Source organism: Ruditapes philippinarum, unplaced genomic scaffold (genome assembly GCF_026571515.1).
Source record: "Ruditapes philippinarum isolate M1 unplaced genomic scaffold, ASM2657151v2 ctg1423_1_1_1_1, whole genome shotgun sequence".
Classification (NCBI taxonomy): Eukaryota; Metazoa; Mollusca; class Bivalvia; order Venerida; family Veneridae; genus Ruditapes; species Ruditapes philippinarum.
The window spans coordinates 124,057-142,931 of NW_026857723.1; the positions used below are offsets into that span (position 1 = coordinate 124,057).

General features: G+C 32.7%; 1 protein-coding gene across 1 annotated transcript; it reads right to left on the reverse strand.

Moving 5' to 3' along the window:
* Window positions 1–607: 607 nt before the first annotated feature.
* LOC132750700 (fibroblast growth factor receptor substrate 3-like) lies at window positions 608–18,159 on the reverse strand. Its single transcript, XM_060740728.1, has 2 exons — window positions 18,068–18,159; window positions 608–11,569 (listed from the first exon to the last, which is right to left on the reverse strand). Exon 2 carries the CDS (start codon window positions 11,556–11,558, stop codon window positions 10,158–10,160), a length of 1,401 nt encoding a protein of 466 aa, XP_060596711.1. The 5' UTR covers window positions 11,559–11,569; window positions 18,068–18,159; the 3' UTR covers window positions 608–10,157.
* Window positions 18,160–18,875: the final 716 nt, after the last annotated feature.

Below are 18,875 nucleotides of genomic sequence, written 5' to 3' on the forward strand. Positions count from 1 at the left end.
AACTTTGACAAGAATCTCTGTATATACATTTAGTGATGTCAAAAATGTCCTTCAAATCTATCACAAAATTCTGAACAAAATATCTGATTTTTTTACACTTGATGTCTAAAATTATGAACAAAATGCAATATATGTCACTTATAAAATTTTAGAACATGTAGTGTGTAGGAATACATCTGACCAAACCACTGACATAAATTATAAATGTATAATAAACAAAAAATATATACTAAATAGAGGATATTTGTTTGTTTTGCATGTAAGATTGAAATATAATTTCACTGAGTGAACACCAGATGCAATATTTTCACGAGTGGCATAGCATAGCTGGTGTTCATGAATGAAATATATTTCTATCTTATATGTAAAACAAATAAATTTTCTTTTTATTTCATACTTTTTAAGTGATTTTAAGTATTTTGTACTGATTTTGCCGCGTAACGTCGCGCATTCTCCTTCGTGACGTCATCACATCATGACGTCACATCAACAAATTTGAAATATAGTTCTGTTAAATTTCTCTAATTTTGTTACATTTTTAGCATAATGTATGGTGACATCGACTTTCTTTTCCGAAAGAAGCAAAATTTACGCATGACGGCATTTATTTTTGCCTGTTATTCCATTCAGTTTTGATTTTCTTTTCATCCGCATTCAGATATAGTCCGGCTACAGTGAAAATTATATTTTATAAATTTCACTAGTGGTTTATCAGAATATAATCATCTGATATATTACAATAAAACACTGGAAAGCATGAAATAAACAAATTTAGCTTTTACAGTTAATATCAAGTTCAAGAATTAATATGTAATAAACCTATTTCTATATTATTGGGAACCAGGGCTAGAATTTAACTTTACGTGCATATACAATTTAAAACAAAAAATTGTTTCATCAGTTGATAAGTTTTATACACTGTTTATTTTTACTTATTTTATTTCAGATGGGTTTTATGTTACACCAATACTGTATAATGGTCATATGGTGATTTTCTAGCTTTACTGATACATGAACCCTCTAGTGCTCCTTGTGCATTATTTGTTGGAAAATAAACTAGATGTGCATTACAAAAAAATACCCGTGTTACAGCAATGAAGTTCAGATTTTGACTCGCAAAAGACAAAATAAACTGGCACTTTTTTCCACAACAAATCATAAATATATGGTTAATGAACTTGTATACAAAGTTTATATATTTGTTTTTGAAATCTAATATGCATCACCATTGTCTTTTTTACTATTTATGATATAAACATCAATTTATGTATATTGATATTTCTTCTTTACATAGGAGAAACTACTGGAATTTTTCCTTTTTATCTTGCCTTCTGCAACTGTTAGATTCCAGCCCTGGATATATACAATTTTTCTACATGTTATGTTTTGTTTCTCATTTATATGTAAAAATGGAGATCCCTTTTGTTAGCACATTTTATACAGTCCTATATAATTATATACATGTACAATCACATTAGAAATTAATACTTAACTAAACAATACCAAAGGGTTTCATGCAACATGACTGTAACTTTAGTATTTCACATAGGTAAAATACATTCATCTTGCATCAAACCTATAATACATGACAATCAGAGGAAAGCAATTATGTATTATACAATGAAATTATATAACCAAATTATATATTAAACATTTTCTCAATAAAATGACAAGCAGCTTATCATATCTTATACTAAAATATAACAAAGTCTAAAATCAATAAAATAAAATGAATATGTAACAAAATTTATTGTACACAACCAATCTTTTCACAACATTTTTAGATTCAAATAAAAACAAAAATCAATTTTTTAAGAAAGTTAACCTGAAATTTAGGTAACATAAATAACAAAGACTCCTATATCTAATAAAAGAATTGCCCTTTCATTAACACAACCTTAAATAACAACTTATTCTTTCAAGATTATCATCAGGTCTCCAACACCCATTCTAATGGAAAAACAAGCAATTATCATAGTATTGCAAGCAATCCATAAGTCCCCTACCGGTAAGAGCCCAAGCAACATTATGAAGGGCCATTGGCCATTCACTTAGGTTCCTATTTTAAGTAAATTTGTTGAAAAAGTTCTTTAAAAGTGATCACAGGAAACAGTTTTTATGTACAGACAGACATACTGAAGGACACTCTGAAGTTATTTTTTAAACATCCCTGTTATCAAAATATAACATTTTTAAAATCCTATCATGATTGAAGAAGTTGGAGTAAAAATTACCAATTTCTCAAAAAAAAGTCTAAGTTCAAAAGGGGCATAATTCTGGAAATAGTTTTGCTAGAGTATTGAACACTCACAAATGTTGAGTGACAATAAGAAACATTTATATGAAGTAGATACATTCAGAAAAAGAAGTTATTAAAAAAAACAATGTTTTTTTCATGAAAATTTTAAGTTCAAGGGAGGTAATTCTGATAAATTTTGTGCTAGAGTTGTAAACCTTGTCACATATGATGTGGTTGATGACAAGCAACTTATATTTAAAGTTTGAAGAAAATACCTTAAGAAATAAAGAACTTATAGTGAAAAAACTTAAAAACTAGAATCAGAAATCTTGAAATTCAGTCTATTTGTTGCCATAGCAACCAGAATTTTCAACATAGGAAGATAAAAAAGGATGTGCATAATTTCCATACTGCCATCTACCCATATGTCAAGTTTCATAAAAATATTTTTCAGTACTTTTTGTGTTATCACTGGATCCAGATTATGTGTAAAATTTGCCATATTTTCAGTCTATTTGTTGCCATAGCAACCAGAATTTTCAACATAGGAAGAAAAGAAAAAGACGTGCATAATCTCCATACTGCCATCTATCCATATATCAAGTTTCATAAAAATATTTTCAGTACTTTTTGCGTTATCGCGGGATCCAGGTTATGTGTAAAATTTGCCATATTTTCAGTCTATTTGTTGCCATAGCAACCAGAATTTTCAACATAGGAAGAAAAGAAAAAGACGTGCATAATCTCCATACTGCCATCTATCCATATATCAAGTTTCATTAAAATATTTTCAGTACTTTTTGCGTTATCGCGGGATCCAGTTTTGTGGACGGACGGACTGATGGACGGACGGACAGACGGACGGAGGGTAAACCTAAAGTCCCCTCCGGTAAACCGGTAGGGGACAACCAGTAGGGGACTAAAAAACACCCCTAAGTCATTACTTTATGTCAGTCTATTATTTCAATCCATTACTAAACATTCAACAAAACTTGTCTCTAAATTTAAATGTATGCACTTTAAACTTACTTAAAATGGACACAACTCTGAATCTGTATTTGGTCACTTAAGAACACTAAAAATGTAGACCACCTTCGATAAGAAACACTCTAAAGAAAAAAACAGTTTGTCAAATATACATATAATATATTATAAATTAATTATTTTCATACCTCAAAATATCAATCTAAGCAAACAAGATTATAATTTTTGTGGGGTTGGGTTTTAAGTAAAGAGACATGTAGTGTAGTGAATTGCAGCACTAATAGTGTAGTGAATTACAGCACTAATAGTGTAGTGAATTACAGCACTAATAGTGTAGTGAATTCCAGCACTAATAGTGTAGTGAATTCCAGCACTAATAGTGTAGTGAATTCCAGCATTTATATTGTAGTGAATTCCAGCACTTATATTGTAGGAATCCCTTAGATGCTCCATTCATGCCTCATTTCGGGCATAACCAGGCACCAAAGTAGAACCCCTGACTTCCCATAAGCTGGTAGGAAGGGTGAGTAAGAGAATCGGGTTTTAAAATAAAGTTTGAAATATAGTTGAGGTTATTTTTGAAGCATCATGTATCATAACCATAAGCCTTTGAAGTTGAAAAAAAAAAATTGTTAATAAAACTAATGGTCATTACTTATTATTTTCCTTTCCAATCACCCATATAGAATTTCTTATGTAAGTCTAAAGGTACTTAAGGCATAATAAAAGGTTCCTGTCTTAAATCAGTTACTTCGATTTTTGGCAATTTCAGTCTCAACATTGTTGTTTATAACCTAACATTGTTGTATATAACCATGTAACTTTAGGGACATTGCTGGAATGTTACTGTTAGTGCATACAAAAAAATTCTCACGAGACTTAAAGAATCAAACAAATATTGCAATATATCAAGGGTGGTAATGATAACAGGGCACCAAGGATAATTTATTCAAGCACTTCAATAATTCACATGCTTCAATCATTCACATGAAACAAATGTCAAATTGTTACAACATTTGAAGTTTCTTATCATACTTAAATAATTCTCTCTATACACCGAACTTATTCAAGGCAGTATAATGTAACAAGTGAACAGTTACTGGTTCATATGTGTCAGAAATATGATCAGTATCTATACATTAGTTCCAGTATGCGATTATAATGTAATGATATATAATACTGACTTAATAATCATACTGGTGGCAATAATTCAACATTGACAAACAATGAATACATTCATAATAAATTGCATGACAGTCCAGAAGTTGCTAAAAGAATACATTAGAAAACAAATGGAAAATCTATTCAATTACAGCTTTCCAGCTTTAAAGGTTTCCAAGATGAATGCCAATGAACTGGGTGAACATAAATTAAAAACAATGTACATAAAATATGAATATTTTTCTGTTTTTAAAGAGCTGCACTTTATACATACAAAATTTACACAACTTATATAACACTACTGGCTAAAGAAACAAAAACAAATATAGTAAATATTCATGACATAATTCATCTGTTTCCACAAGTTATAAACTATTTCAATAAAATTTGTAGACTTTATTCATGATTATATACATAAGAAAACTTACACAAAAATAATCACACTATAATTATATTTATCTCTCTTTCTTAATATAGAACAATAAACACATCATTCAAACCCTTTATGTAATGACTGTTCACATAAAAATTAATTTCATTTAAACCTTAGGTCACATGCTTGTGTGATACAGTCAGTCCACTGAGCTACATACTTCCCACTGAGATACTCACTGTTCACAATGAGATTCTCACTGTTCACACTGAAATACTCACTGCATATACTGATATACTCACTGTTCACAATAAGATTCTCACTGTTCACACAGAGATACTCACTGCTTATACTGATATACTCACTGTTCACAATCAGATTCTCACTGTTCACACATAGATAATCACTGCTTATACTGAGATACTCACTGTTCACACTGAAATACTCACTGTTCACACTGATATACTCACTGTTCACAATGAGATACTCACTGTTCACACTGAGATATTTACTTTTCACACTGAAATACTCACTGTTCACACTGAGATATCTACTTTTCACACTGATAAACTCACTGTTTACAATGAGATACTCACCGTTCACACTGACATACTCACAGTTCACAATGAGATACTCATTGTTCACACTGAGATGCTCACTGTTCACAATGAGTTGCTCACTGTTCACACTGAGATGCTCACTATTCACACTGAGATACTCACTGTTCACACTGAGATACTCACTATTCACACTGAGATACTCACTGTTCACACTGAGATACTCACTGTTCACACTGAGATACTCACTGTTCATACTGAGATACTCACTGTTCACACTGAGATACTCACTGTTCACACTGAGATGCTCACTGTTCACACTGAGATACTCACTATTCACACTGAGATACTCACTGTTCACATTGAGACAATCAGTAAACACACTGCAAAATCTCAGAAAACACACCAAAATACTCACTATTCACACTGAGATACTCATTGCCTACATTGAGATACAAGTACTTACTGCCCATAATGAGAAACTAACTGTTCACACTGAGATACTCACCATACACACTGATATACAGTTGGATACTCACTATCCCATGCTTTTTTCTCAACATTTCATGTTTAAGCATGCTTTTCTCATTCAAAAGTCCAGTTTTCAAACTATTTCAGAGTTCACACTTTTCCAAGATACACACTATAAATGAATGACCATAAAGGTAACAATTTTCAAACATCACTTTTGACATAAACCAGTAATGTACATTCATTAAGCTAAACATAACTTGCAACAAAATATTAAAGTTACAGAAATATAACCACAACTAGTCAATCAAGTATATTGTCTGTAAGTAAAATAGAAATATGAACACAGTATTTGTACACGATTTAAAAAACTGCCCAGCACTGTAAAACATCATTTATTGCACAGTATGAATACAGACAAAATTAGTAAACATAATTAAAGATGTGAGTAAATTAAATCTAGCATAAAATACAATTTTATTTGTACCTATATTTACATTATATTAAAAATTTATGGAAGTTGAACTTTTCCTCCAAATTATTCTAATAGGGGCCATTATCTTACAGTAAATTACATTTGGGAAGTTACTCCACTAGGTGCTCTTCCAAAAATCAAAAACAGCTAAATCATAACTATTGATTAACAAATAGGTAAATGTAAGCAGGTTATATATACTTGCTTGTTTATCATTTGTTGTGTATAATGCATGATTTTTCAATAAAAATCAATCATTTCATTGGAATCCATGAAAGATTTTTTCTTAAAAATGCGGAAATTTTGTAGAAAAGTCACTGCATTTTCCTACAATTGTCAAGCATGAGTACACTTTCATATAGCTCAATCTACAAGCAACATTCCAGTACTACAAATACTTTATTTCTTGTCTGAAAATCTTCCAAAAATTTGAGATAGATCTTAGTCTAATAAGATAAAGGCAAATTGCAGGTACATGTATATTTTAATGTTGTTTGATGGTCATGTAAAAATCTATCCCAAAATTCACTTGAGCAATAAAATGCAGGTCTACAATATTATAAATGATAAATATTTGTGTTTCCAATGAAGTTGTTCATTAATATTTAATCACAATAATACACAAATTTGTTATTAATCTATACACTTAAAGGCAGACAATTAATACATATCTAATATTCTATCAGTACCATATAATTATAACTGTTTCACAGCAGTAATTCACAAAAATTGTGAGCATTTTCCTTTATGTTTTTTTAACACCAAGATATTTTTGTTTCCATGGACATGAGATCTTGTAATATCAAAAATTAAATGCCATTTTCACTTGCCATCATTACCTTGATTCATATATTTACACCAGATAAAAATACATCATCCAAAATGTACTAAATTATAACTAAATAGCACAAAAATAACAATTAACTCTTAGACACTCCTTTTCTTTTAAGCCTATGAAAATCCAAGAATCAAATTTACAATGAAAATTTAAAATTACAATTAGGACATTATCCAACACTATTGCTATCCCACTAAAATACACAAAACATAGATAATCAGTCATTATTCAACTACACAAATAATAAATGTAAAGAAACAAATTGTCGTAATTTCCTTAAAAATTCTATTTCAATACTCACATATCAATATCAATAACCTTGATTTTTCTATAACCATATATGATGGTTAAATAACATGCAAAACTTTCCCTTAAATACAGACAAAGCAGTCCAAGAATTAACTGGTAGGACCAGAAAACCACAAGCTATTCCCGATAGTGTTGAATGGCAATATCTACTAACCCCAAAAAAGTTCATATGATCCGAAAACTGTTTATTGAAATGGAATGTTAAGGCAAGAATATATTATTCAAGGAACTCCACTGAGATTTAAAGCCTAAACAAAAAATTTGAATTCTAACATAGATCAACTAGGTCACTAAAAACAGAAAAATAAGCGAAAGATAATTAAGTAAAATATTCAGAAATAAATTGAAAATCTTATTTTTGTGCAATTCATAGCCCAATTTGAGTGACAAGTGTTGCAACATTTTTCAATTTTGAATCATTTTTCACAATTAAAATATTATCATGGATTAACAAAGCAAGTGAATGATTTGAAATTTTGCACACAATAATTATTGCTTGAAACCTACATCAAGCAGAACATTAATCTTGTAAAAATGTTTACAATCCAATCATGTCAAAAAATCTAAGTTGATTCCCTTTAACACAGTTATTCTGTAATTTTATTACCTTGATCAATGATAAGTAAGTTGTTCCATTTTAAATTATTGTATGTCATTATTAGAAAATAAGTTGATTGCCTGCTATTTTTTCTCAAAACAGTCTAGCTAGTGACTTGGTAATGTTTACAAGCCTTACTAAAATTCAACTAGCCATGGGCTAGCATGTAAATTTACAGACTGCATATGCCATTAAATTTTTTGCCAACAAAATATTGTAAAAAGGTAAAATATTCTGCCATAACAATCTAGAACACATTTCCCCTGAAAATTTTAATATAAACATTACTTGAACAAAATGCTTTTTGTATTGTAGTCAAAGAAAATATATATCATTTAAATGAATGTAAAATTTAATTCCGTTCAGTAAATTTATTACACATTATTTATATACATGTATTACTTTTCAATAATATGAGCACAACAAAATTTTTATGTTGATTGAACAGCTTTAAATAAATCTATTTGATAATGTAACAAAATAAAATGTGCTGATTTATTTACCAGAACTTTTCATTATTTAAGCACATGAACAGTTTGAGATATCAGCTAGTCTATACAATATGAAGGGAGACCACCCTACACATCTAACTCTATTGCAAGCTGCTAATTTTTTTGTCTTATATATAATGTTACAAAATAAAAGTTGACAAAATTGAAAGCAGACAAACAAAAACAAGATATTATTTTTGGCATAATGTATCTTTTTTTTATACAATGGACACTGATAATTTGCTACAACAGTCATAGCTCACTGAGTATATGTATATATATTGCTTAGAGTATATGGAGGTAGGTCTCCCGTGTCTTGCCTTATTGCTGCGAGTATTTTATGTAAATTCTTAAAAACACTTAACATTACTTCCCCTATTAAAAATATTCAAATAGGGTGGTCAAGGTGCATAATAATGCAATATATACACAAAATAAGAAAAGAAGGCTTACACATCACAAGGTGCAAGATCATTGTCATGCCAAATAAACATACATCATTAAATTTACTTCTTAGCTTGATGTAAGTCAGCATAAATTTTATCATCTCTATTTTTTATTATAACGGTTAGCAGGTCATCGAGTTATATTAAATTGCTTTCGGCTAAGTATGTAATATGTGCTTGTTGTTAATAATGACTAATGTCAGTTTTTGAATAAAGATATCTAAACATTATAGTGTTTGCCTGTACGCTAAAAAGGTTTGTTAATCATTAAAACTATTTTAACCCCTATACTGCCAAATTATCATCGTATACATTTATTGTTGTCTGATTTACGATAAAACTTCTATCAATTTTATTAAATTAAAGATACTACCGGGGTATATTTTTCACACGTCATTTCACGCCAATCAAAAGATGCATGCTGTCTATTGTTGCACATTCTATTTGTTTGCAAGCAAACAATATAAATGTTTGTATTTACTATATAGTTTAGTGGTGACGACCATAAACAAAATTTTCATACAAATGTGTATATGGAAATAAAATAGGTAGAGTAATGTGACTTAGACTTTTATAAGAAAAGCCGCAGAATTTAAATCACATTTTGTCTAAAGACTGTGCCGCAGAAATAAGGTCCGCAGAAATAACAACATGCCAAAATTTGGAAAAAGCGCAGAATTTGGAGCCCGCAGAAAAAAAACACTTATACGGTATTTATATTATTACTGCATCAGTGTATTCAGCTTTAGCACATATATATGATATAACTGACAAATAAAGTTAATCAAAATATGGGAATCAAACAAATATAAAAAGATATAATTCTCATTGACAGACTTCAATCCCATGTTAAGTGAAAACATTTCTTTTGTTTGGCAAGAAAATATTCCAGGCAGCAGTGATTTTTGTAGAGAGGTAGCAGAAGGGGAAGTGAATATTTTATTATTTTAGGCCTAGAAGTCAGGACATGTAAAATCAATAAAGATGGGAGGTACTTATCTCAAGCTTTAAACAATAAAACAGGAAATATCGGTCACTTAAATCTACCATTTTTCAGTATCATATTTCATGCATGACTGACCACCTTAATAATAAAAAGAAATTACCCCTTATTAAGAAGCAAGAGTATATACAAGAACTAAAAACAAGTGAACAAATATACAGTAAAATATAATACTTCATTTCTAGAAAGACGCCTATATCTGTTACACAACCTCAGTTGATCGTACTGTTGTGACGTGTCTTCCTCAACCCCTCCTCATTTTCACCGACAGGCTTTGCTGAATTAGACAAAGCCACAGTACGATTAAAGTCAATCATGGCATAACTTTCTGTACGCTTACTTGGCGAGTCAGGTACAGTAAATGAAACAGACATAGCTGAAGATGTTGCTCCTGTCACAACATCCCCGTCTGTTTTGTTCACATCAATCTCAATATAGTTCAGTTCTCCAGGGTTTGACAACCGCTGACTGGAATTATTGCCATTATTTGAACCAAATCCACCGGCTGGATTCATACTTACAGGGCTTGGGTCAGGGATATTTGTAAAACTTGCAGCACCCACGTTTGCGTAATTCTGTTCAATACTGAGCTTACGAACCAACAAACTTTTCCTTATTGTCTCATTTTGCATAGCACCATTCACAGAAATAGATTCCGGTCTCCCATTTGCAAGCACTTTATCCTTGATTCTACCTTCAGCATCAAGGTTAATATAGTTCGGATGGGCGCTCTCCTCTGCTGTTTCTGTAAATACATCAAGGTCCGCATAATTCAATTGCACATCATCCATATCTATACCATTCTGACTGTCTGAACCAGTGTAGCTGTCTCTGTTATCTGCATTTACAACACTACCATTACTTAACGGCTCCATAGCACATGCTCCATCACACGCATCAAATATATTCTCTGTTGACCTTGGAAGGTCAAGGTCAGCATAATTAACAGTGTCTGGTTTAGGAGGAGCAGGAGCCATCGGTGGATCATGTAAAAAGTCTATCAAAGCACTAACCTCATCAATTGGCTCAATTCTTGATCCATTCTGATTTGGGCCTGTGTTAATGTAATTTGGCGAAGAATCTTCTTGCTGTATTGCACTGCCATTTTGATTCATGTATAAATGTTGATCATATGGAACAACATTAACACGCCCTGCTCCTGATAGTCTAATACCGCCAGGTTCATGAGGATCGACTAGTGACGTAGGACGGCTAGCAGGACGAGGATTGATGACTGATGTACCATTAACCATTGTCTGACTAGCCCTGAGATGAGAATTTTGATGTGCGTTCTGACCAACATTCTGTATTGCCTCCTGGACTAGATTAAATAATTCTTCTGCTCTGTGACATTTAAAAGCATATATACCCGACCCAGTAGGACAACGACGCCCGCTCTCAAATGAAAACAGCTCCTCGTCAAACCCATATCTTCTTAAACATCTTAAAGGCCATCTGATTGGCTCTTTACCTTTCTGATAAAATATCAGATCATTTTCTGTGACCTCTATTTTTCCTGGACTTATCTCCGCACCAAGATCGTTTACATTGTACACTCTGAAAATCCTACCATTTTGATCACGAGGCAGGTTCTTTGCTAGGTAGCAGCCCATAGTTACAATATCTGAAATGAGAAAAGAAAACACAAGTCAATATTAAAGTACATGTATATCAAATTCAAAATTAAGAATAACTATTCTATAATGTGGTTTCATAATGTCTGAAAGAAGCTGGGTCATTGTTTGAAGCAGGAATTATCTAAGTACCTGCAATGAAGGTATTTGAAATAAATTTAGCACGGCAAAGGAATCAACCTTGCTAAAAGGTCCTTGCTGTGTTATTAAATTCTTCTTAATGTATCCTAATTAAATTGACCACTTTGATAAAGGTTGGTAAGAAAAAATAGTCAATGCAATGCCATAACACTCTCTGAGAATTTCCAATAGTAAAGTTTAAACAATCTTATCCATATAGAAGTAGAAAAAACAGCTACCTCATCCTAATTTAATCCTGATATAAATTTTCATCAAACTTTGTAGCATTGAAAATAAAATCATTATAAAAAATGATGACAAGGAGAAATTTCAACATAAAGGTGATGAAATTATCCACCAATGTCTAGAGTTCCCTTATTTAATTTTCATATTCTGTACAGTGTTTTTTTTTTCTTTATACAACTACTACCCTAAAACGGTACCAGCCCCAATAGAAAATAGACATTAAAATTCCCAATTTCAAATGTTAAATTCCCAAAATGGCTGTTTAAAATGCCCACAAGGCCAAGTGATTTTTCTAAAATCATTTAAATCCAACATATTCATATAAATCACCACTCAATAGTTCTATCTGGACAGTAGAAGCTGTTAGCTATCTTTATTCATGATGTCTAATCTCATTTGTAGCTGAAAAAATGCATTAAAAAAATTCCCAATTTTAGTCAAAAAAATGCATTTTTCCCAATCAGTCTGGTACCGGCACCATTCCCAAAGTAGAGAAAAAAACGCTGCTTTATATTCTGCAAGTAACGAAAATTGACAAAAAAAGCACCAAAAAAATGTTTCATATCATAATAAAATGTATTATTACTAAAACTGTTCAGCAGAACACATAAGTGAACAATCACAAAGTTAAAATCCAACTAAATAGTAATATCACACTATCACATCGATACTCTGAGCCACGGTGACTAAGTGCAGAAATTGTTCAGTGAGCTGTATAAAAATAACAATAAACAAATACAGTAAATATTAATTTCCCTGTAGTAACTGAGTGCAAGCACATTTTATGAATAAACAAAACATCGTGTTTTTGTCTTTCCACTTCCTCAATCGTTCTAGTTTTGTTAAAAACAAATTTTTTCTCTCCAGGAATCAATATTATGTCATGCTGATATCAATTTTGCTTCACTTCAGGGACTTCAAGGTGATACTTCAGGTATGAGTAAACTGTTTATTACATTCCTTTTCTCAAAACTATAACAAATATAATTGAGCCATGTCATGACAAAACCAACATAATGGGTTTGCGACCAGCATGGATCCATACCAGCCTGCGCATCCGCGCAGTCTGATTAGGATCCATGCTGTTCGCTATCAGTTTCTCTACTTGTAATACGGTTTGTAATCGAACAGCATGGATCCTGATCAGACTGTGCGGATGCGCAGGCTGGTCTGGATCCATGCTGGTTGCGAACCCATTATGTTGGTTTTGTTGTGGCATGGCTCATATATATATATATATATATATATATATATATATATATATATATATATATATATATATATATATATATATATATATATATATATAATAATAATAATAAAAACCAGATATATCCTAAATATAGTTCCACTTCCTTATATACCTCCTTGGTATGATTAAAGTGGGTCTTCATTTCAAACAAGATATGTTTGTAAAACATGTATGCCCCCTATCAGCAGACAATTAGTCATGTGATAAGGTTATTATGACTTCTGACCCAGTGATCAAACAATTAATAAGGGTTATCAAGTATCTACTGGTCATGACCTTAACCTTTGACCCCTTGACCCAAAACTCAATAGGGGTCATCTGCTGGTCACGACCAATCATCATACAAAGTTTGAAGTTCCTAGGCCTAAGGGTTCTTTAGTTATTGATCGGAAACCGTTTTTACCTAAGAGGTCAATGTGACCTTGACCTTTGACCCCTTGACCCCAAAATCAATAGGTCATCTGCTGGTCATGACCAATCACCATACCATGTTTGAAGTTCCTAGGCCAAAGGGTTCTTAAGTTATTGATTTGAAAGCATTTTTACCTACAAGGCCAATGTGACCTTGACCTTTGACCCCTTAACCCCAATATCAATAGGGGTCATCTACTGGTCATGACCAATAATCATACCAAGTTTGAAGTTCCTAGGCCTAAGGGTTCTTTAGTTATTGATCGGAAACCGTTTTTACCTAAGAGGTCAATGTGACTTTGACCTTTGACCCCTTAACCCCAAAATCAATAGGGGTCATCTGCTGGTCATGACCAATCATTATACCAAGTTTGAAGTTCCTAGGCCTAAGGGTTCTTTTGTTATTGATCAGAAACCGTTTTTACCCAAGAGGTCAATGTGACCTTGACCTTTGACCCCTTGACCCTAAAATCAATAGGGGTCATCTACTGATCATGACCAATCACCATACCAAGTTTGAAGTTCCTAGGCCTTAAAGTTCTTTAGTTATTGATCGGAAACCGTTATTGCTTACAAGGTCAATGTGACCTTGACCTTTGACCCCTTGACCCCAAAATCAATAGGGGTCATCTACTGATCATGACCAATCACCATACCAAGTTTGAAGTTCCTAGGCCTTAAAGTTCTTTAGTTATTGATCGGAAACCGTTTTTGCTTACAAGGTCAATGTGACCTTGACCTTTGACCCCTTGACCCCAAAATCAATAGGGATCATCTTCTGATCATGACCAATCACCATATCAAGTTTGAAGATCCTAGGCCTTAAGGTTCTTTAGTTATTGATCGGAAACCGTTTTTGCTTACAAGGTCAATGTGACCTTGACCTTTGACCCCTCGACCCCAAAATCAATAGGGATCATCTACTGATCATGATTAATCACCATATCAAGTTTGAAGTTCCTAGGCCTAAGGGTTCTTTAGTTATTGATCGGAAACCGTTTTTACCTAAGAGGTCAATGTGACCTTGACCTTTGACCCCTTAACCCCAAAATCAATAGGGGTCATCTGCTGGTCATGACCAATCACCATACCAAGTTTGAAGTTCCTAGGCCTAAGGGTTCTTTTGTTATTGATCAGAAACCGTTTTTACCCAAGAGGTCAATGTGACCTTGACCTTTGACCCCTTGACCCTAAAATCAATAGGGGTCATCTTCTGATCATGACCAATCACCATACCAAGTTTGAAGTTCCTAGGCCTTAAAGTTCTTTAGTTATTGATCGCAAACCGTTATTGCTTACAAGGTCAATGTGACCTTGACCTTTGACCCTTGACCCCAAAATCAATAGGGGTCATCTACTGATCATGACCAATCACCATACCAAGTTTGAAGTTCCTAGGCCTTAAAGTTCTTTAGTTATTGATTGGAAACCGTTTTTGCTGACAAGGTCAATGTGACCTTGACCTTTGACCCCTTGACCCCAAAATCAATAGGGATCATCTTCTGATCATGACCAATCACCCTATCAAGTTTGAAGTTCCTAGGCCTTAAGGTTCTTTAGTTATTGATCGCAAACCGTTTTTGCTTACAAGGTCAATGTGACCTTGACCTTTGACCCCTCGACCCCAAAATCAATAGGGATCATCTACTGATCATGACCAATCACCATATCAAGTTTGAAGTTCCTAGGCCTTAAGGTTCTTTAGTTATTGATCGGAAACCGTTTTTGCTTACAAGGTCAATGTGACCTTGACCTTTGACCCCTCGACCCCAAAATCAATAGGGATCATCTACTGATCATGACCAATCACCATATCAAGTTTGAAGTTCCTAGGCCTTAAGGTTCTTTAGTTATTGATCGGAAACCGTTTTTGCTTACAAGGTCAATGTGACCTTGACCTTTGACCCCTTGACCCCAAAATCAATAGGGGTCATCTGCTGGTCATGACCAATCACCATACCAAGTTTGAAGTTCCTAGGCCTAAGGGTTCTTTAGTTATCACTCGGAAACCATTTGGTCTACGGACCGACGGACCGACAAGTGCAAAGCAATATACCCCCTTTTCTTCGAAATGGGGGCATAATAACACCAGTATGACAACACTGAATAAATCACAAAGGGTATTGTTCAGATATAATCCACTTGAAGAAAAAATATTTTTTTATTTGATAATGTTTCTCTTTTAGAAATGTCACTTTTCAGACCACCTTTCTAAATTCTTTATAGAAATTTGAGACATCTCTTCTAATGGCAGACATAGACAAGAAATAATATAAAACAAATAACTGCAGCTATCACTGAAGGTGATCAATACCCCCACCAGCAACTTTGACTTTTTAAAAAATAAGTGGTCTGAAGAAAAATTTGAACTCAACCTATAATAAATGAAGTATCAACTGTGTACAAAGAATTATTTCAATTAATTGCAATACCAACCGGGGTCTTCATATAAGCTTGCTATACACCAAGTTTGATTACAATATCTCATTCCTAACTATACTTTCTATTGTCCGGAAACCATTTGTCTATTTTTAGTAATGGTGACCTTGACCCCAGGATATCCCAATGCATTACCAACCGGGGTCTCATTTTTCTATTTTTAGTTATGGTGACCTTGACTCCAGGGATCCAAATGCAATATCAACCAGGGTTTCCACATAAGGTTGGTATATTCCAAGCTTGATTACAATACCTCATTCCAATCTCTAGTTCTCCTCCTGAAACAATGACATGGACTGACTGACGGACTGTCTGACAAGCTGACTCCTATGTACTCCCTAAACTTTGTTTGTGGGGGTTTTATAATGTTCATAATCATACAGTATTGTCAAAATTTCCTAGACTACAAATGTATACATGTATGATTATATATTACATTTATCTGCTTATTATGGTATGGACAGCAGGCAAATTTAAAAGTGGAAATACCTAAAACAGCCAAAAAAATAGTGGGGAGTAAAACAAAACAGCAAAAATTTAATAGTGTAATAGTGTAGACAGCAATGAACTAATGAATAATTAAACACTGTAGTTTATAACCAGACGTGATAAAAATTAATTAAACATTAGAGTGGTGAACTTGATTTTATAATACTGAGTGTTTCTTACCCCTAAATCTGCTAAATTTATAAAATGGACATGTCCAGTTACAATTCTTGGAACAGTTTATTATCAATTTTAGGGATATAGAGGTGAAAATTTAAAGCAGCATACTCCCAGATTAATGCTTATTTTCAAGGAAATTTTCAAAATGTATTCAAATGTAAAATGTTGTCATTGTAAACAGCAATTTCATTCCATGTAAGTTACCAAAAAAATGTCAAAATATGCAAAAAAATAGCCCTTACTGCATTAGTCACGCATTAGAAATATAGTGATAAATACTGCAAAATCAGTCATTCATGTAATTACTTGAGTTGTGAATATTCTTATTTTGCTTAAATTTTTAGTACATTTTACTCTTAGTTGATTTTCTTGAAATGTTTTGATTAATTTGGATGCATGTAGCATTAAAGCCAGTCAGCCACCAGTATGGACTTAGACTACACGGATTTGCAGGTTAGCCTGGCTCTATCCTGGTGGAAATAGCCATGCACTTTTGAATTAAGCACAGTAAGGCCTATAAAAACATGTTACAGTCGACTCCGGTTATAACGAACTCAATTGGACATTAAAATATCGTTCGTTATATCCGAAGTTCGCTAAAAGCGAAATAGCAACAACTGTATGACTTGTTTGGATGGGGAAATTTGCCGTGAAAAAGCCATACTCTTCACTGGTTACCCATGTAACCGGTATTTTACTGCAGCAGTTATTTAATGGTTATTTAATGCAGGGCATTTTATTGAGCAATATATTATGTACATGGTACATAAATTTATTCATGTTTTGTCTATGAAGTTCTTACCATTTGTTTTCTTCTGCTATATGTTTATTATCTTTGGGTTAATATTGCAAACACAAACAGTCAGTTACTTGGCAATTATCGGGCATTTACATCAATCAACTGAGGGTGTGAAATACAAATTTTCCGTAACAAGTAGGAAATGATGTCGTGAGAACATTTTTCAAAATCTTTATTCACTGAAGCCATAACTAACCTGTGCAATCATTCGATTGTTTAATTATCGGATAGTGTTATTTGTGTACTGATCCTTAATGAGCGCATCCCGATATTTCAATTATAACAGTTTGTTATAACCGAGGCAATTTAAATGTTTTCCGTCATTTGGGGCCTTGAAAAATAGTACGTTTTAGCCGAAAATTCGCTAAAAGCGAGTACGTATTAAGCGATGTGATTTAATATAAAATAAAGAAGGAATCGGCCGGGGATGTCAGATTTAGTTCGCTATTAACGATAATTTGTTATAAGCAAGTTCGTTATAAGTGGAGTCGACTGTATTTAACAACAACAATGTGAAGACTTCCTACAATCAAATAGATTTATATAGTTACATACCTTGACTGTTTTATGTTGGAAGATAAATGCATACTGTCTTAATCATCATGTTATTGATCTCAAAATTCTTGATGATCTGAAATGAAAAATAAATCACAATTTCAAATTCTCTCAGATTTCAAGCAAAAGTTTAACACAATTTTTAATGCACATTTTAAAGGGACTCTAATTCAAAATCAACCAATACTTTTACAGTACTTCTCAATAGCATAACTTTGTACAATTAACAGACAAGATCTCAAAAACAAGTCAGCAATGATGGCCCTCTATAAATATAATGCTCACTAGAGTTCACAAGAAGATTTGCAAAGCCTTCTCCACCTGATGCCAATAGGCCTTGCTTTGTGTTGTTTTTTGTTTTGTTTTTCTTTTGATATTTCAAAATTATTTGAACAGTCTTGGCATGCATACAATCTGGCTAGACTATATAATTTTGGCAGACTAATTCTTGATATACCTGAAAGTGATAATTGAATATGCTAAAAGTGGAAGCTGGGACAAGTCCATTAAAGATTTAAGGGAATTCAGCAGATAAAGATTGACAATATGTCATAGGAACACGGAGGTTTGATAATTTCAAGACGAAAGTTTTTAATTTAGTGTTTATCCTAAAGATATAAGTAAGTCCTTCAAATATTATAGTATTGCTTTCTGATATCTTAACACCTTATCATTTATATTTTGACTTTATACTAATTTTCTTATAGACCATTTTGCAAGATTGTCTGTGCACACTGATTTTTGCTGTTTAATTGGCATATCTGTATTATGTAATCAGTCTCAGTTAATCATGAACTACAAAATATAC

Coding starts and splice junctions, on each gene's coding strand:
- LOC132750700 (XM_060740728.1), bottom strand. CDS start 11,558: ATGGGCTGCTACCTAGCAAAGAACCTGCCTCGTGATCAAAATGGTAGG.